The following is a 20,884-nucleotide window of genomic DNA, read 5'->3' on the forward strand; positions in this document are numbered from 1 at the left end:
ACAGACGAGCAGGGCGGCAACCCTGGGCTGCCAGATCGGCCGCCCACACAACTGCCGGCTCTGTGATGGAGCTGGAGGAGGCTGGGAAGATCGGGGACCGCGCAGCCCCTGGAAGCTCCAGTATGCCCTGCGCAAGTGAGCAGGGCATACTGGAGGGACCCCCCAAGCCGGGAGGCTGCTTTTAAGCCGCCCGGTTGGGGGTCTCCTTGTGAGTAGCCGCACCACAGAGCCGCGCCACGGCTACTCATGATCCAAAAAATCGGGTTTGCGGAGCGCTCGCTCTGCAAACCCAGTTTAAGGGATGGGTTACTTGAGTGGGTTACCCGCTCAGGAACCATTGGGCTTGCAGCCAAGCCCGGTGGTTCTCACAGACTGCAAAAATCGGGCTAGGCTCCCTTAGCCCGATTTTTGCAGACCGTGTGAATAGCCCCGTTGTGTTTGCTTCCTATTATTTGTACAGAACCTGAGGTCACTTCCCAATGAATAAGCATGCTAATAAATTGCTTGACATATATGTATATTTCTATACATTTAAAAAAATACTCGGCATTAATCAATATAATTTAGGATTTATTTGGGTTGTGCATACATATATTTACACATATATATTTATAACACCTGAAGATATCTGCATAGTAAGATGAACATCTTGTTGCTGTAGTTGTTTGTTGTCTTATGACTTCATCATGTAGCAGTAGGCATTTTTCAATCACATTACATGCAAGGTGCCCAGCCCAGAAGCATTTCTCAATTGGCTTACAACAGCATGACACTTCTATGGTTTGTGCGGCAACAACCATAAAGTTGTTCTGGTGCTAATACATTCCCAATAAGCAAAAACAAATTTTCCTCAAGCTAAAATCCATAGCATCTTATTTTTCATGTGATCGAAACAGGTTTAAACTGAGATGAGCTGAAGGGTGGGTCTGTGATGGACAGGCCTGCTCAACTTCGTCCCTTCTGAAGATGTTGGCCGACATCTCCCATAATCCCTGGCTGTTGGCCACTGGGGCTGGGGATGATGGGAGTTGTAGTCCAAAAGCAGCTGGGGGGGCGGGGCTAAGTTGAGCAGGTCTGGCATAACATCAGGGCCTGACTGAGACTCCTCAAAATGGCATTATTCCTAGGGGAATGTTGGATTCCTAGATTCCTGGCACCGACCATTCCTTTGTTCCTGTAAGAATTCTCCGTGCTTTATAAACACAAGAGTAGGGCTGCAATCCTATTCACTCCTACCAGGAAGCAAACCCCACTGAACACCATGGGATGTACTTCAGAATAAACCTGCATAGGATTGCATTGTAGGAACTTCATGTATAATCATCATCATCATCATCATCATCATCATCATCATCCCTGGGAAGGACTCGATGTCTGGATAAAACAAACCAGTCAATAACACCTGCCTGACTGTGTAAACAAGAAATAATAATAATTAATATCAGTCCTCAGGGCAAAAAACCTATCTTCATCCCAACCATCTGCCTCAACACATGAATGGGAAGGGAGTAGGGGAAAGTGCTGATGGCTCTCCGGTGGAGAAAACGCTACCCTCTGCTCTAAGCGTTGATTTTTGTGGAATGGCTGTTCCCCCCGCCCTCCCCATTCTCTCTTCATTTGGTCATTATTCAATAGACAGTTTCAGAGTGTGTGGGCTCCTGATCTCTAGAAAAAAGTGCTTTTGCTTCACCACCCGAGCGGTACTTTGCCCGCTATCCCATATGTTTATATTCAGATCTGTCACGTGGAATTTGGACTTGATTAGCGGTCATTTTGAGATGGATGTGGTAAACGCCAAGGGTTATCACAATCACCAGTCCCAAGATCAAGCCCAGAACAAGAGGGAGAGTTTCTTCTAGTTGTTCCCTTTGGTCCACAGGACATTTATGTTCTGCAATACATAAGGGAGAGAGAAATATGATTAGCATAAGCCTCTTGGTTGAAACCAAGATGGCGAACTCCAACATGGTATGGAAAAACTCATTTCCAGGCTTCTTTCTTTCTTTCTTTCTTTCTTTCTTTTTCTTATATTTTTATTCCACCTTTCATCCAAGTAGCAGAAGGAAGTGTATTTGTTCCCCCTCCCCGCCTGCCTTATCACAACAATCCTGTGAGGTAGGTTAGACTGAGAGCGAGAGTGGTCCGAGTTCACTCAGGGAGCTTCATAGTTCACTGATAATTTGAACCTGGTCTCCCCAGGACAAACGCAACACTTGTTCCATCATACCCAATGGGAACTGTGACAATCTGGGGTGAAGGGAGACTTTAATGGAGGGTAGAATCTGTGTATACTAGAAAGTTGTTCTCTCGACCATTCCGGGTAGGGCTAGGGTGAGCGGGGTGTGGGGGAGGCAGGATTTGGTACTCTGTGATCGTTTGTGATGCGCACCCACACAACCAGGGTGCAAACAATCAACAGGTGGCAAGGGTGCAGGGGGAAGCAGGCTGCAGCCACCTGCATCCCACAATGCACTAGGTGAGGAGCACAATGCATTGGGGGATCACCCCCCCCGCTGGGTACTCCTGCCGCCGGGCACTCCTGCCACCCGGCTCTATGAACACTCAGTCTGCAGGCAGCTTGAACATTCATACGGCCGGGTGAGATAGAACAGCGCCCATGCCCTTCTGCCTCACTTTTAGCCCAAGTAAAAAACCCGGGCTACCCCGTTGCAGAGTGCCAGGATCAGGACCAATCCTGGGTAGTGCTGCTCATGTGAACCACCACCTTTAGGAAGCTGTGCAAAGCAGATACAGAGGCTGGAGGTCACAAACAGGCAGCCTGCACCAGTGTTAAATAAGTGAGTCATTCCAAGTCCTGCCCCTATCATTTGCTCACTTTTCTCCCACATGATATGATTGCTTATTACTTTATGCAACATCTGGCAATGGTGGTAGTTGCCAGCACAGCTATATCCATCAATGCTGCTATTCTGGTATAACATTACAAACCAGCTTTGGAAAGGCAATCAGGTGCCTTTGGAAAGGTGGGGGAATAAATGGGAATAGGAAGGAAGCAAGAATAAAGGTTACTGGCTATGACCATGGTTCAAACCGCCCCCCCCCCAACCATCATTTTTATTTTGCCTGCTGAAAACAAAAAGAGCATGAACACAGCAAAGCACTTGGCCATTGTAATTAACAGGACTCAGCCAAAATCAAGTCACTCTTTAGGTCAGTGGGCTTTGAAAAATCAGGGTTTTGCTGCTGGAGAAACAAGGTTAAGAACAGGTTAACCAAATTAAGGACTGGGTCTCACGATCAGTGAGACCCGATTTTTACTGGTGAGTGGGAAGAGCGGGCTAAGACTGCTCTCCCCGCTCACGAGCGGGCAGGGAGCCCTGGGCGGCCAGATTGGCCGCCCACACGATGGCCGGGGGGTGGGGGGCCGCGCGGCCCCCGCAAGCCCCAGTATGCCCTGCGCGAGGGCACAGGGCATACTGAGGAGACCCGCAGAGCTGGTAGGCGGCTTTTCACCTCCCGGTCGGGGGTCTACCCATGAGTAGGCGCAGTGCGAAGCTGCACTGCGGCTACTCATGAGCCTAAAAAGCAGGTTTGCTGGAGCGCTCACTCTGCCAACCTGCTTTTTAGCAGGGGTTCTTGAGCAGGTTACCCGCTCAAGAACCACCGGGCTCGGCTGCGAGCCCGGTGGTTCTTACAACCAACAAAAATCGGGCTAGGCTCTCCTAGCCCGATTTTTGTTGGTTGTGAGTATCGCCCCAAAGTCAATCGCATCACTCATCTAGTTGCCCAAAAGTAAGGAAATTGTCGCACTTTGAGGTGAAAGCCAATGAGGTGAAGGGTTAGAGGGGAAAGCCAATGACGTGAATGTCTTTGGCTTTCTGGTTAAACTTGCTTGTCAAAAAAGTGTATGACTTCACCTTTGTGGCTGACTTTATGTCCCACTAACTAGAAGTCTTGGAAATAGGGAAAAAACTGGGTATTTAGAGGGTCAAAAGGAATATTTTGATTTTTCCAGCCAGAGTACCAAGGCAGCCTTACCATCCCACAAAGCCTTTCAGGGCTCTCTGTTTTCTAGTCCAGGAACACCTTAAGTGGCACAGCAGGGAAATGCTTGACTAACAAGCAGAAGGTTGCTGGTTTGAATCCCCGCTGGTATGTTTCCCAGACTATGGGAAACGCCTCTATTGGGCAGCAGTGATATAGGAAGATGCTGAAAGGCATCATCTCATATTGCGCGGGAGATGGCAATGGGCAATGGTAAACTTCTCCTACCAAAGAAATCCGCAGGGCTCTGTGGGTGCCAGGAGTCAAAATTGACTTGACGGCACACTTTACAACTTCTGGGAGGGCTTGTCTTGCACAGCATTTGTCTGTCTTTGAATATTAGCTGGGATCATGAAATGGATAAAGCCTCTGCAAAGTCTCATGCTGCCATAGCACACAAGTCAAGCAGAAATAGAATTGTCATTCCAAAACTGTGTTTAGAGATTTGTTGTTAAAGGAGGCTAAGAAACTAGACTGCCTAAGCAGTAAAGACGATGCCAAGTTGAGCCTGTGAACTAACTCAGAAGGCAATTAAACTAAATTAAATCCCTGCTAACTGAGCAAAGAGGCACCTTTTACCATGGTGATTCTCTTTATTTAGCAGATGGAGAGTAACTGGCCCTATCCACCCCCAGCACAGTACCTCCAGTGACTGTTGCTGGTGTCTATCTGATGTTTCTTTTTAGAATATGAGCCCTTTGGGGACAGGGTTCCATCTTATTTGTTTGTTATTTGTCTATGTAAACTGCCCTGAGCCATTTCTGGAAAGGCGGTATAGAAATCGAATTATTATTATTATTATTATTATTAACAACAACAACAACAACAACAACAGACAAACATCTGCCACACAATACACCAGATATAACTGTAGTCGAGAAGAAAGAAAAACAAGTCAAAATAATTGACATAGCAATACCAGGGGATAGCAGAATAGAAGAAAAAGAAATAGAAAAAATCACCAAATACAAAGATCTACAAATTGAAATTGAAAGGCTGTGGCAGAAAAAGAGCAAAATAATCCCAGTGGTCATTGGCGCCCTGGGTGCAGTTCCAAAAGACCTTGAAGAGCACCTCAACACCATAGGGGCCACAGAAATCACCATCAGCCAGTTACAAAAAGCAGCTTTACTGGGAACAGCCTATATTCTGCGACGATATCTATAACAACTGACAATAAAATTCAGCCATCCCAGGTCCTTGGGAAGGACTCGATGTCTGGATAAAACAAACCAGTCAATAACACCTGTCTGACTGTGTAAACAAGAAATAATAATTGGATAAAACAAACCAGTCAATAACACCTGTCTGACTGTGTAAACAAGAAATAATAATAATAAAGCCTTCTGTTCTGGGCTAGCATGAACAGTAATTGAAATGTAATGCAGTTTGTTGGAAGCTTTGTTTGTACTGAATGCCAATCTATGACTGTCCATTTAAGAGACAAACTAAGTGGAACCCCAGGGAAGGGGCAGGAAACAAACAGAGAGCAACAGGGCTGTTGAGATGTCTGCTGAGCTGAAGTGATTTTCAGCAATAAAGCCTTGATTTTTTTCTTAATCTCCCTCAACTGGGGTGTAACATTAGTACCACAAATCCATCTATTGTGAATTTAATATTGGCCTGCTTTACCAACTGCAAAGCCACAAAAGCACAAATTCCCAGTTCCAGAGAGTTGTAAATGGTGGAATTACAGTTCACTAGATGGAAACAGTAGCTAAGTGAATAAAATGGAAGGCAGCAGTTACCATCATGACAGTGTTCAGGACTTCTTCTTTTTTTTAAGGGATTCACATAAATTCAGCATAAATCAGTGTAGCCACGGCTCTGGGAACAGGCACCATTACCTTGTGGTGACATCATTTAAAAGGGAAGCAGCAATGACAGGTGATGGGCTGCAGTGGGGCTGGAAGGGAGACAACCCCCCATGGCTCAAGTTGCTTCAACCATCACAGAACCAGCTATTTATTTAAAACATTTATACCCCACCCCTCCAGTACATTACTGCTCGGGGTGGCTCACAACATTTATAAAACAGTTACAGTATAAAATCAGACTAATAAAATTAACCAAATTAACCAAGTTAAAAATCCAAGCTACAACCACAATCAAAATTAGCTTTTAAAATTCTAAATTAAAACCTTAAAGCTAAAAATTAAGAATTATAAAAACCAAAAACTAAAGATCTATGTACAACACATCCAACTTGAGAGGCCTTGAATCAAACCTTATTACAAATAAATCTTCCATGAACTTCAGCCACCCTCACGTTTCTTGGTTCCATTTCTCTTCTCTAACCATTTGGTCCCCGAGTTGTCCATTTTCCCTAACACACTCTGCCCTCCATCCACCAGCCTTCATTCTTTGTGTCTATTCCCATTCTTTTATTCCTTTTGCTGTAGCTTTCTCCTTTTTTGCTTTGATTAGCTTTAGTCGTTTTAAAGTTTTGTTCTTTATTCTTTTATAAACACAGATAGGAATGCTGCAAACAAAACAAATCCCTAGACCCTGTCTCCTCAAGCCCCAGCCTTTTTGTATAGACCCACCACATCCTCAGGCTGGCCCGTTTTCTTTCCTAGGCCCACTGCATCCTCAGGCCCCAGTTCTCTGCCTAGGCCCACCTTCTCTCTAATGCTAATGCTCTTTGCCCGTTGCCTCCTCAAACCCTAGCCTTCTTTCCTAGGCCCACTGCCTCAAGTCTCCGCCTTCTTTCCTAGCATCCTCAGGCCCCATTTCCTTTCTAAGCCCACGATATCTGCAAGCCTCGGTCTTCTCTCTTAGTCCACTGCCTCCTCAAGCTGCAGCCGAAACCCTTTGCTTTCCCTTTCTAGGCCTCTCTGTCTATCCAGCCCTTTTTCGATATAAACAGTTCAGCCAGCCATTGCCAAATGATTGCACTTCTGCACTTATGATACAGATGTTCCCTACTTTTTAAATCAAGTAGTGCTTTGCATAGAAAATTATATGGCACACCCATACTGGGGAAAGTACATCAATAGTTGGCTCATAGCATAGTGAAATATAGTGCAGGATACCCTGTTAGCTCCCAACAGGAAAGGGTTTTTTTTTTCTTTTTTTTTTACAAGCTTCCACTCCTAAAGCAGTGCCACAAGTAGCTGATTCATTTCAGGAGTGTTTTCAACACCAACAATGTAAATCCTTTAGCCAATTACTGGGTGTCATGGGTTAAAGGTGTTGTAGTGTGACTCAGTGGCGCACCTAGCTCAAAGTGGTGCCCAGACCTCCCCGCCTTGAAACACCCCCCCCATGAGCCCCCCCCCACGAGGGCCTCCTGTGGGATGGGGAGAGGCCTGCTTGGCTTACCCCCCACCCCTCCGCCCCCTGGCCACACTAAAGAAAGGTAACTTTTCACCGGGCAGCAGTGGGGTGGGCATGTGGGGTGGTGGCAGGAGCCCTCCCCCCAGATCTTAGAGGCCCCCTCAGACCTTGGAGGTCATGGGCTGGGTCCCTAAGGTCCGGGGGTTAGAGTGTGACTGCAACTGACACACAGCACAATGCACCTCCCACAGAATGCTAATCTAGTTACAAAGCCTGTGTATGTTCAGAAAATACAGATTCTATGGGCTCTAGCTATGTCAGATCAGACTCAGAATCCTAATCCTAATCCAGAGTTAAATTTGAGTTCCTCTCCATAGCGGTCAATGGGGGAAATGAAAAATAAAATCACCAAAAATCACTGGTTGGTCCCAGAGCCTTGAAACTAGACATACATGTGGGGATGGAGGTCAGGGGCCCCTTCAGAGCATTTGAAGAGAATTGGTCAATCCCCTGATTTCTTGTGATTTTTTTTTAATTTGGTAAAAAAATAAATGGTGAAATCTGGCTTAATTCAAGCTAGAATTTTACAAAACACTTTTGATCTGAAGCCCCTCCTTGGACCATAATACCACCCCCATGTGGAGGGAAGAGGACATTCCTTTGATTTCATATTAATGTTGGTCTTCTCCTATGCAGGATCAGGCAGACTTTTTAATTGGGATTAAACGGACTTTACACCTTTTAATCCCTTAATAGCTAGAAGGGAAAGTGATAAAAATTGGATCAGTAAAGTTGGAATTACATCTGAAATATCATTATGGAAATACTTCAGAATTTTGGAATTAGCAAAATTGAATAGGCCCTTTCCCCATGGAGGTGGAATGGAGAAATATTTAAACATTTACTAAAAATTACTGGTTGGTTCTACAGCCTTGAAACTTTCCACACACATGGGGAAGGAGATTGAAGCCCACTTTAGTGAATTTGAAGAGAATTCGTCAACCCTATGATTTTTGGAGAATTTTTGAAATGTTTGTAAAAATGGCTAAAAATGGTGAACTCTAGCTTGTTTCAAGCCAGAACTTTACAAACATTTCTGAAACTGAAGATACTCCTTGGACCATCATTCCACCAGCATGTGGAGGGATCTGCCCTTTGCCTTCATGCCAGAATGCTCCTTTTGCCATGCCTCCCCCTTTATAGTTCCAGAATGGATGGAGCATACAGTTATGAAATCTGGCATACATGAAGTCCACACTGACAGGATTCTGTGTTATGTTTTTCAAAGCTATGGGTTACTCCTCTGATTTTTTTTTGGTGAATTCTTAAAGAATTTTTAAAAATGACTAAATGTGAAATCTGGCTTGTTTCTATCCAGAATTTTACAAAAATATTTGGAACTGAAGCCTCCCACCCCACCATGGACTATCATTCCATCCCTGTGTGGAGAGAAAAGGGCATTCCTTTGATTTTATATCCCCACCACCACCACCTTCCCCATTGCAGGTATAGGCAGACCTATTAAAAGGGATTTAATGGACTTCACACCTTTTAATCCTTTAATAGCTAGAAGGGAAAGTGAGAAATTCTTTCTAAACACAAAAACAGAAAATTTCAAAGTACTTTTACTGACTGCGTGCAATGGGGAAGACAAAAATTAATATAAAATCAAAGGAATGTCCTTTTCCCACCACATGGGGGTGGAATGAAGTTCCTAGGAAGGGCTTCAGATCCAGAGCTTTTTGTAACATTCTGGCTTGAAACAAGCCAGATTTCACCATTTTCAGCCATTTTTGCTAACATTTCAAAAATTCACAAAAAGTCCTGGGATTGACCTGTTCTCTTCAAGTCCACTACAGGGGCCTCTAACTCTCTTCCTCACAAGTGTGGTAAGTGTCAAGGCTCTAGGACCAACCAATGGTTTTTATTGATTTATTTTTTTTATTCCCCATTCACCTCTATGGGGGAAAATCCTATTTCATTTTTCTAATTCGAAAATTCTGAAGTATTTCCTAAATTAATTTTGATATTTTGGAATTAATTCCAACTTTACTGATCCAGTTTTGTTTTGTTTTTAAAGTCAGATTTGGATTTTAGCTATTTTCACCAATTTTGGATAAAATCTGAATGTTTGAATCCAAATTTTCACAGGCCTAATAGCTACTTTGGTACATTCACATTGTTCTAAAGTAGGTGAATGAGCAACAAGAGATGCTATACCTCTGGGCAAAGAAGCACCCTTTAAAGTGATAGCTTTTTGTATGGAGTTGTGGGGGGAAGCAACCATCCCTTTTCAGTTGAGCACTGTATCTCTCCAGTGGCTGTTGCTGATGTCTTCCTTGTGTTTCATTTTTAAATTGTGAACCCCTTTGGAACAGGTTGGCATTTTCTCATTCCTTCTGCTATGTAAACTACTTTGTAATTTATTTATTTTTGCTGAAAAGTGGACTACTACTATTGCTGCTGCTAATAAGAATAATACACTTAAAAGGAAATTCAGATCACAGAGTGACAAGAAAGAAATTGTATGTAGCCAGGACATGAAACCACCCCAAAAGCAGTCAATCAGCAATCTGATTATAAAATAGATGAAACAAGGGTCTCCTCCTCCTCCAACAATGAATATGTACACAGTATGCCACTTTTCAACACTGTACTCAGAGCGGTTTGAAGATGCTTCCCTGTGTCAAAAGGGCTCACAATCTAGATTGAAACATACCAGCAACAACCACTGGAGGGATGCTGTGCTGTGGTTGGATAGGGACAGTTGCTCTCCCCCTGATAAAGATGGTCCTAATATGGTCCCCATACATTGTCATCTGTGCCTGAGCCCCTGGTGGCGCAGTGGTAAAACTGAGCCCCTGGTGGCGCAGTGGTAAAACTGCCACCCTGTAACCAGAAGGTTACAAGTTCGATCCTGACCAGGGGCTCAAGGTTGACTCAGCCTTCCATCCTTCCGAGGTCGGTAAAATGAGTACCCAGAATGTTGGGGGCAATATGCTAAATCATTGTAAACCGCTTAGAGAGCTTCCAGCTATAGAGCGGTATATAAATGTAAGTGCTATTGCTATTGCTATTGCTATCTGGCCCAAGTGAAGTCTTGTCTCCCATTCCTACTTTGCCCTTCCTGCTTGCTTTAGCCTCTGTAGAAAACACAGTGATAGGGGAGGGGACTGGCCTGACCTATGCAAATTAAGGGTATTTCCTGAAGGAGGATTTACATCATTGTCAGGCAAGCTGGCTCAACTCACTGATCACTGATGCCGCTTCCAGCGGTATCTGGTGGGCCACTGTGCGAAACAGGATGCTGGACTAGATGGGCCTTGGGCCTGGTCCAGCAGGGCTGTTCTTATGTTCTTATCACCTCTACAAGCCTTATGTGGATTGAGGATAGTCCAAAAATTCTTAGCAAAGCTAGCATATGTGGCACAGTCCACAGCAGTAATAGATGTGCCAGCAGTCCACCACTTCCATTCTGTTACTTAAGCTCCACTTTACTGCCTGTAGGTAGAGCTGACTACAAAATCCTCCCCATCCAAATTTCTCGCCAGATTGGGGAGTTCTCCGTTACCTGGTCTTGTTTCTAGAGAAGCACCAGCACATTTGCAATCTGTCATTATTCTCTCTTTCTGCCCCCAGCCTTGTTTAACCCACTTTGCTTATAGTTTGCCAGAGGTTTCAGCTCATTCCTGTTTCTCCTTACAGAGAAATTATAGCAGGTTCCATTCTGCACTGAGGTCTAATCAATAGCTGACATACTGTGCAACATTATGTGTGCACTGCAACATAACATTCGCTTGGTTGCACAAGATTACGCATGCACTAGTGCAAAAACTGTGCAAAGTTTTGTTGCACAAGCGTACAGTCATTACTTCTGTGGCCATACCATTATACAACTCCATTTGTCCAATTATTGATCATGCATAAGCGCACTCTTGTGCAACTGCATGAACATTACAGTGTAATATACATGTAAAACTGCGAGGTATGTCAGCCAGTATACCTGTGATCGTGCCATATTTTAATAATCTGAAAAGCAGGGGGAGACATGAATGGAAAACTGGGAAACTCTGCATACACCAGTTCTAAAATTCTCCAAATTAAACTGGAAGACAGGTGGAGTGGAACATAGGGCTGAATGAATCCCCACAACAATCACATAATGGAATTGGTGAAATCCACTTATGCATGGTCTCAATGTCATTTTAGTCTGCAGGTGTGGACAGGACACACGATCAGTACTCTCTTTTTTAAAAAAGAAGAAGCTAGCTTCTGTTCCTTGTCCATTCCAACTTTCAACTGGAATAGCTTCAAGAGCTGCTGCCTTAGCTTTCCAGATCGTACCCAAATATTTGCCACTGGCCATAAGACCCTTACCTTCACTGAAGACAAAATCAGAGCTGATGTCAAAAGGCTGAAGGCGGACCTCAGACAGCAAGAGAACGACATATTTTTGATGATCAGTGGTGATCAGGCTGATTGTCTGTTGAGCTTGGCATTCATAGGACTTCCCAGCTGGGGTGACTAAGGCTGAAAGATGACGTGTGGTGGATGTGTGCTTCCCAGCTGCCAAGAGGACAGAAATATCAATGGTTGTGTACTAGTCCTATTGCTTGGGATCTACCCCAATCTTAAGGCAATAACTGTGTAGCAACCAACATTATTGCACTGAGAATTCACAGAAGGTTTTATGTGAACATTAGAGATGAGAGTGATCCAAATCACTGTACCAACCCTGATGCTGCTACTGCAGTCAGGAGAGAAGGGGAGGGGAGACAGCAACCAGACTCTCTCTTCCACCAGATCTCTGACACCATTCTACATGCTTCCTTTGCAGCAAGAAAACAATGATGCAGGATGCTCAAAAGCTTACACCTGGAGATATCTTGCAAAAGCCACTATTAAAGGATAAAAAGGACCAGCACATAGTTCATGTAGAGCACCTCTGAGGAAGCGATAGAACACAAAGGGCTTGATCCAGTGCTTTCATGGGCACTGTGCACACATGAGGAGAGATCCCATAGGGCATAATAATGAGTCCACCCTGAGTTAACATTCTTTGACCAGACAGAAGGGAAAGGGTTGAATGGGGATATGGGACTTGTGTCCAGGCCTCCTGTTCCCCATAATGGCATGGCAAGGTGACTGTGCATGTCAGAAGGAGAGAAGGGGAAATAGGACTCTTTTTTGCCTGGTAGGAGTCTTCTGCTCGTGGATACTGTGATCATGGTAGGACTGGCTAAATCCCATAGAATTTGGAATGACCCTTCTATGCTTCTGTTGGAGAGACAGATAGACCAAAAGAAGTTCAGTTCAGTTGTTGAATAACTTCTGGTTTTGTGATCTTGTGTTATTCTTGTATTCATCATTAGGGTTCCACATGATGTGGAAACAATTTCTCAAGGCGGTCCACAGAATGGGTATGTCCATATTAAATCCTCGAGTATGCATTGCTTATATATATGAAGCAATGCATACTTGGGGATTTAATATCTCATTCACAGTTCAAGGACTTATGCATGATTGTTATGGATTCAAAATGGTTATCATGACCAGAAATGCCAGCTAGAAAACTAAAATGTGGCGGCATATCTTGTGCCGACACATTGGCAGTGACTTTCAACCACTAGGTTCATCTAAGCTGACTTTTTTTTAACAACGATTGCTGACTGTTTCCCACAGAACCATGCAAACTGTTGTTGCTTTCTCTGGGCTGCCTGAAGATTATTGTGTATCCTATTTGGGGCTTTTTTGCCCTGCAAGGTAGACACCCCTAGGCTGAAAGAGATTGTGACTTGACTAAGACCACTCAGTAAGCATCAGAGTGGAGGCAGGAGTCAAGCCTGTGAATTCCCAGACACGGACCCTACACTCAAGCCACTATCACTGCCTTGGCTCTCATCTCAAAACCGTCACAGCAAATCATAACAAAAATGTTATGGGTAAATTAATCATGAGGAATGACAAAGATACAAAAAAAATTCTCAGAAGCATATAAAGATTCACACATGCATAATTCTGAGCCAGAACAACAATACCACCTGCATGACTACTCATTAGATTAAAGTATACACATAACCTGCAATCCAGAAAAGGAAATGTAAAAGAGCGCTGAAATCAATGGCAGCCAAATGCTTAACTCTGCTTCCATGTCCCATGGAAGGACTCGCTCTAGATTGAACCCAAAGTCTTTAATTATCATAACCAACATATATTTGAACACACTCTCCATGGATATGAGGACTGTCTTCCGTGGAGGCCTTCAGGAGAGCCTTAAAGATCCATCTTTTTAGCCTGGCTTTTAATTATATATAGTTTGAATGTCACCTAGTTTTAATTGTAATTTTAATCTGCTTTTAATTGGTTTTTTATTTTAATTGTTATGTATTATTGATTTTAGTGTAAACTGCCCTGAGCCACTTTAGGAAGGGAAGTATATAAATCAAATAAATAATAAATATTTTGTAAAGGTGTGCCATGCACAGCTAAGCTATGGTCACATATGACAACCAATCTTGTTGAACTATATCGCAAAGAGGAGTTGTGCAGGTCAAACATTAATCAATATTTCCATACTGCACATTTATTTTCATATGAATATGACTTCTTCCATAATCCATATGTAGAATGTAAATAACTAAAAGACGAGCATACAGTATCCAGATTTTAGGAGAAAATCTTTATCCCAAAATAAATCAGGAAGGAGTGCCATTTATAAACACAGAATGTGACTTCTGCATGCTTCAATGCGACAAAAAGAAAAAGAAAGAAAAAACCCACCCACACACACACAACGCTGACAGACTCTGTCTGACCACACTGCAGATACACACAGTAGCAAATACAGGCATCAGGAAAATGTCTATTTTTTAAAAAATGGAGAGGAGCATGAAAGGAATGAAACAAAATAATATCCACTGTGTTTTTAAGAATGGGAATTGCACACACACCCCAAAATTTAGTTTCAAAGCTTCAGTAAGCAAATAATATATTCACCATTTTAAAGCACTTAAATGCAGCCTTGTCATCATTGCCATTTTGGTGAAGATTAAATGGAGGTTCCTAGACTGCTTCATTATTATCTTTCAAAGGCATCAAAGTATCAGCTCCAAAGTCTGAGAAAAGGGAAATGGAGCTAGTCTAGTTTTACAGTCCTGTGCAACTTATTTTGAAGTCCTCCTATGTTTAAGTGAGGGGCTTATTCTCAAGTAGGGAGTAGCGTAGAACTGCAGCCTTACAGCCTAACCCTATGCAGGTTTACTTGGAAGAAAGCTCCACTGAGCTCAATGTAGCTTACTTCCAAGAAAGCAGCATGGATCATAAGACAGCAGCTTCAGTCACATTTCAGTGGGTAATATTGTACTACGAATCTGATATCTGCATCCAAAAGTGCCTGTAATGAAGTATTACGTGCATGAATCAGGTGCAACCTGATTCTACCAAAAACAAAAAACAAAACACCCCAAAACAAGTGTTTTTACACTCCAGACACTGAAGAGGACTACAAGGTTTAATCTACATTTCGGCAGTAGCTTAATTAACTAAAGCTTTTGTTGGATTTTAATTTGTGGCAAGGTCTGAGAGTTAAAAGCACATATTTAATCCATTATGCTATTTTAGTTCTGATGTGCAGCTGTAACAGCAAATGAAAAAAGAACCTATTAATAGTGGCCTTTCTTTCCTTCTGACAATTAGTGGTAGCCTTTGGTTATAAATTTACGATTTTGGCCATTTTCTCTTTACTATCTCCAGAAGGTATTAATTCTTTAATACCTCCAAGAGGCCTCTTCTAAGGTTCTGTTATTATACAAAGCTAATATATGAAAGTGTCAGTCCGTCTCTTAAGATGATAGTGGATTTTAATCGGCAGAGAGCCCCGACATAAATATATGGGACTTGCAGCCCAGTCCTGACCATGGTTCTTTAGAAATAGGTCGTAGAAAGCAGAGTCCTGCGAGGCTTCCTCCTTCCTAAATTCAGCCGCCGCCTTCCTTTGCGGGCACGTGTGTGTCGGGGACGAGAAAGAATGCGCGCCCTTCGTTTCCGTCGGCTCACAAGAGACCGACGTGAAAGAGGACTTACGCCAGGCTTGTGACTCGCACCCTTCTAGTGCCCCCCGCCCCTTTATGTCCTTTTTTAATTATTATTTTTAAGGTTGATCAGCCCTATTGGCCATTTGGAGGAGATCCAAGGGCAGCACCAAAATTAAAGTCTCCGCTTCGGGACGCAGCGAGGAAAAGGCCGCCCGCCACGGAGAGGCCTCGCTCTAGGCTCCCTCCAGGAGGAAACCTTGAAGCAAGAAACGAATCCACGTGAAGAACCGCAGAGGGAGGCGCGGGGGGGGGGGGCTGCGGGTGCTGCGGGAGAGGCCGTCGGGGAAAGGCGGCCATATGCTCCTTGATCCGCCGCCGCAGTGCGGGCTTGGGGGCTGAGGAGGAGATCTGCTGCAAGGAGGCGGCGAACTGGACAAATCCGAAGAAGAGGCGGTAAACCACAGGCGAGAGTGGGGCTCGGACAAGGAGCCACAGGCCTTGGTTGGAATCCGGATTCTCTCGCGCCCTACCCCACCCCACCGAAGCGCCAAAGTGTACTTGATTCGGCACGACCAAGTCGCGCCGGAGTTTTGTTGTGTCCCTGCCTGGAGCCCCCCGCCCGCCTCAGCCTCTCGATTTTCCTTCCCGGGTAGAGATCAAGACTCCAACATCGCTAGCTTTTTAACCACCCAGCGCAAGCAGATGCCTCGCTTCCCCCCGCCCCCCTGATCCCCACAGCTGGCTTTCCAGGCCTCTGTGCAGCGAAGCACTTACGGTTGACGGCATCTTTGAAGTAGGTGCGCTCCGAGCTATCGTACACGAACTGGATTTTGTTCATCTTCCACCAAGCCTCTGGCCCCTGACTGGTGTTGCGGCCCTCCTGCCAATGCGGGGGGTGGGGGGGGGGACATGGTGGAAGACGGGAAAGGCAAGGCAAGTGATGGGTCAAGAGTACAACGAAGCCTCTCTTTCTCCTTGGAACACACACTCCGGTTTGGGCCAGGCCAGAACTTTACCTAGGCCCTTGGCTAACCTGGCCCCTCTCTGTGCGTTTCGTGGGGTGGGGGTTGGTTAAAGCTAAATGGTTTCTCTGGCCTGAAACTAAAATGGATCAAATGAAACTGAAGGGGTTGGGAGGACGTCGCTCTGTGCGCCTTTATTCACAGAAAGCCAAGGCATACATTTGAACAATAGTTCAATAAAATTGTATTCTGGCTGCTCAGGATCGCGTTGTGCCTCTCTCTTACCTTGTTTTCTTGCACTCCCCCTCCCCTCTTCCTTCCTTCCTTCCTTCCTTGAGTTTTCCATCCCTTTTCTTTTTTCCCCTTCCACCTCTTATGCCCTGAGCAGTGAGCCAGCGATCAACATTTACCTTGACGAAGTAAAGTCGGAGGGTGTAAGCTTTGTCCATCCACGAAATGTGGAGCTCAGATTCGTTGCTGCCGCATTTCCCTTGTTCTTCTGCTCCCCGAGAAAGCGGGATATAGGCTTGTTCCGTGATCAGCTAGAAGGCACAAGACCGCCATAGTCTCAATCAGCGCTGGAGACCCGACCCTAGACAAGCCCTTTTGGGTTTTGAAAGACACCAATTTATTTTTTTTTAAAGTATTTTAAAGGAGATTTGAAACGCCGTCACAGAGACCGTCAGGGAAAATGTGGTGGAGTCCCCCAGCCACCTCATCCATCTCCTTTTCTCAGCAAAGAGAAAAGTAACCCACAACAAATAAAAGTGAATATTGATATGTGTGGGATCGCAGCTCTTCAGCACATTGTGCTGGAAAGAAATGACAGAATTTTCTAGTGCCGCCCAAGCGACAACAATTACCCATAATAGACTCCCCGCCCCACCGCAGCCCCAGGGAATCGAGATGAGTAATTATATATTGTCGTCGAGTCTCTTTTTCACTCCCATAAAGGGAGGCAGCAAACTTTATGCACTTACATAAGGATCAAAATCGAAGAACACTTATTCGCAGCAATACATTTCTTTTGGGGAAAACAACTGCGGAAAAAAGAGGAGGCGTATATGCGCTGCCTTCTTACTCCAGCCTTGTTTAACTGTTTGTAAAAGAGTTGTGGGTTTTTCTTTCCATTCTGTGTGGGGGGTGGGTGGGTTACATAGTATTGCTAACCTGCGGCAACTAAGGAGGGCCATGGTTGGCATTGTAATATTCTAGATGATTCCCCACTTCTCCCACTTCTCCCTCCCTCGTCTTCCTGTCTCTTGCAAATTACGCCAATAAAAATTCTGATCTAAATACTAGGGATGTGAAAGTTGGACCTTTCCACGAACCACAAAATATGCCCAGTTGCTGTGGGGGAGAGAAAGGGGTTCTTCTTACATCCACATAATTGCTGGCCCACACATCATAAGGGACGATGAATTTAGCAGCAAATTCTGCCATGAGACAGGTGGTTCCATTTTCACGAACTACAAAAATGGCTTTTTCGGGGTTAGGAGATAGACCTGAGAGGTTTTCCGCTTCTTGTTCGGCCACGCTGCCGGCTAGTGCATCTGTTGGGGTGGGGGGATGCAGAGAGAGAGAGAGAGAGAGAGAGAGAGAGAGAGAGAGAGAGAGAGAGAGAGATCTTCTGTTTCAGTCGCATGGCTTGTGAGTTATTCTGAAAAGCAGAACTCCATGGGGCAGATCTTGCTGGCTGGTCTTGCCAAAAATTTGCCCTTCTAACCTACATAGACCTGTCCAACTCAACCCAACCGATATAGCCTTCCCAGCAAAATCAAAGGAATGCATTTTATTCACCCTCCTGCAAAACACATAGGGTATCATTTGCGTCTCTCCCCCTCCCATTTCTCGCTCGGCGGTCCGCAAAACTGAGCAAACGCTTAACCGATAGTAGTGCATATACACCATAAGAAAGACTAGGGTATGGCTTGTTAGGGGAAAGTGATCCTGGACATTTTCAGGGAAATCTGCCGTGGCTGGTAAGGATACTCACAGAAAAAGAGCAGCAGCAGCCGGAGTCCCAGACTGGGTGAAAAGATCTCGCTCCTTCTCAGATCCATGCCTCCTAAAGTAAGCCCTCGAGTAAGAAGCCAGAAACGGGAATATTCCTTGGGGCTTCGCTTCCCAGCTTCCACTCTTGTAGTGCTGCTGCGCGGCTGTGAATGCACTCAGATCAGATCCTTTTCCTAAACTCGAGCGATACAGTGGCAAGGAGGCGGGGTGTATCTGGAAGGCCGGCGGGAGCTGTCCAAGGTAACCTAGTGCTGAACTGCCGCCGTGGTACTTAGCGCGCTCCAGCTACCAAGTGGCGGAGAGCGGAGGGAGCTGTCCAGCATATTTGCGCTATGGCCAGTAGCTTGTTGCAACGCGAAGTTGAATGCGCAAAGAGACTACTCCGGAGATTCTTCACAAGGCATCCTCTTAGGACTGAAATCTCTGCCAAATAGATCCTTTCCCGCCCTCAACTGCTCCCTTCCATAGGCAGCTCAGCTTGCTTCGCCAAGTTCCTGCAGCGCTTCCTTCTCCCCGGCATCTTTCCTCCAGAAAAGACTTCTTTATTTATGTAACACACCGGTGGGCGAAGTTGTAAAGTATTTTTCCCTTCCAAGAGCCTCTTTAGCGGTGACTCTTTCCACACTTAAAATACTGCTTCTCATTTGATAGGAATGGATATCGCCAGCTGACATCAGGAAATTCAAATTACTCCTCTTAAAAAGGGTTGGGGCATCAATGAAGCATATTTATTATAGCCAAAATGGGTAACTGTTGCAGCTCTGGGGATGGCGGGATTCTTGGTTCAATAGCCTAGGAGTTGCCCGCATGTCATCCTGTTGCCAAATGTTTTAGGCTAGTGGACTTGAAGGCTAGCTTGTTATATCATCTAGAAAGGCAGAGGATGAATATTTGTGTAACAGCAAAAGGCTTAAAGGTTAGAGGAGCAAGGGCTTCCGGGGAAGAACCTATGCTGAGAAAATAAAATCCTCACACAACTGAAACCAAGGAGAGTCAGGTGCTCCCCCCTCCCAGCAGACCACACACACACTCACACTCACAGAGGCGCGCACACACACACAGAGTTCAGTGAGGAAAATCATACATTCTTATACTCAGCTTCTCAAAGCAATTAGATTGGTATTTCAATTAATGGGACAAAAGCTTTAACTTTTATCAACAGAGTTTATAAAGTTAACTAGAGACTGCAGTCCTCAAACCACACTCCACTATCACAGTAGAAAGTAGAAACACGTTTTAAATGTATTATGATCCAGTCTAATTAATGGGGTTTTTCTGTTCATAGATTGAAATGCCAGTGATGCAATGTGCATATTAACACTTCCGTTCTCTATTGAATTTTTCTATTCATTTAAATCAGAGATGGATTGCATTATAATAGTCACCAAGCAGACAACTTCAGTGTATATAAACTCGCTACACAAACTGGCCACCCACCTTGTGGTTTGTGCCACCACCAAACATTTTTGTTGATGGCTTGCAGAAATATGGAGATAAACCCATAGTCTGATCTACCTTTGAAGCCTCAGATGGCTGTTCTGGCCAATTATTTTTAAAACAGTTTCAAAATTCTATAATCATGTGCAAGACGGAGTCGGCAGGTCCATTCTTTCTTAAACTGTGTTGCTTTCCCATATAGTAATAAAAATGGACATCGCATGAGGATCTGAGTTGATAAAAGAAAAGGCTAGCCCTGTAAAGCAGCTGCCACACCATCAGCTTCAGTCAATCATCAAATGGTGGCCACATCATGAAACATGTCCAGAAGGCCACCTTTCTCACTTACAAGGGTTGTAAAACAGCAGCAGGCACTGGGAGATTCAAAGATATAAAGTCAGGGGCATAACTACCATTAGGCAAGGGGAGGCGGCTGCCTGGGGCCCCCCACACCTCGAGGGGACCCCCAGAGGCAAGTCACATGTGAAGTGAGTGCGTGTGTATCAGCGAGGGGCCCATTTTAAAATTTTGTCTCTGGGCCCACTCCAGCCTCATTACTCCCCTGTATAAAGTGTAGGGGCATCCGTGGAATATAGTTAGTGTAGTTATAATGAGCAATTGCTACCACTCTGAGAATCAACTTCGTTAAGTTTAACTTTGGCTCATCATTTTATAAGCCGGTTCTCTCAAAACATGGGAAGCAAGAGGTGTTTGAGTGCATGGGACATACTTTTTTGAACCATATGTAGGATGAGTGTGTTATTTGAATTCTCATATTGTCCCCACAATAAATCTTACAGTGTTTTAGATACAGTGTTTTGGAACCACATAACAATGCAACACAAGTCAACTAAATTCACTCAGGCAATGCATTTCAGTCCAATTGGATACTTGAGTTTGGTCCTGTCACAAAATCATTGACTGGCATAAGAAAAATTACTCAAAGTAGTCCCATTAACTAATTTGTCCTTTCATTTCAGTGGGACAACTGTGAATAATTTTCCTCATCATCTCAGCCAGTAAATGGAACATGAAGTACACGTCACGTACATGCAAACTCCATAAACCTAGTTCTCTAAAATCTCAGCGAATACATGAAAATTCATGAGCAGAGTAGGAGAGTCCATTAATGCCTGTCATTAAATCAGAAAC

General features: G+C 44.5%; 1 protein-coding gene across 1 annotated transcript; it reads right to left on the reverse strand.

The window, feature by feature from the left end:
* Positions 1-549: 549 nt before the first annotated feature.
* Positions 550-19,117, reverse strand: LAMP5 (lysosomal associated membrane protein family member 5). Its single transcript, XM_053285879.1, has 6 exons — positions 18,276-19,117; positions 17,660-17,832; positions 16,690-16,821; positions 16,092-16,197; positions 11,662-11,850; positions 550-1,891 (listed from the first exon to the last, which is right to left on the reverse strand). Exons 1-6 carry the CDS (start codon positions 18,340-18,342, stop codon positions 1,713-1,715), a joined length of 846 nt encoding a protein of 281 aa, XP_053141854.1. The 5' UTR covers positions 18,343-19,117; the 3' UTR covers positions 550-1,712.
* Positions 19,118-20,884: the final 1,767 nt, after the last annotated feature.

Source organism: Hemicordylus capensis, chromosome 1 (genome assembly GCF_027244095.1).
Source record: "Hemicordylus capensis ecotype Gifberg chromosome 1, rHemCap1.1.pri, whole genome shotgun sequence".
Taxonomy (NCBI): domain Eukaryota; kingdom Metazoa; phylum Chordata; class Lepidosauria; order Squamata; family Cordylidae; genus Hemicordylus; species Hemicordylus capensis.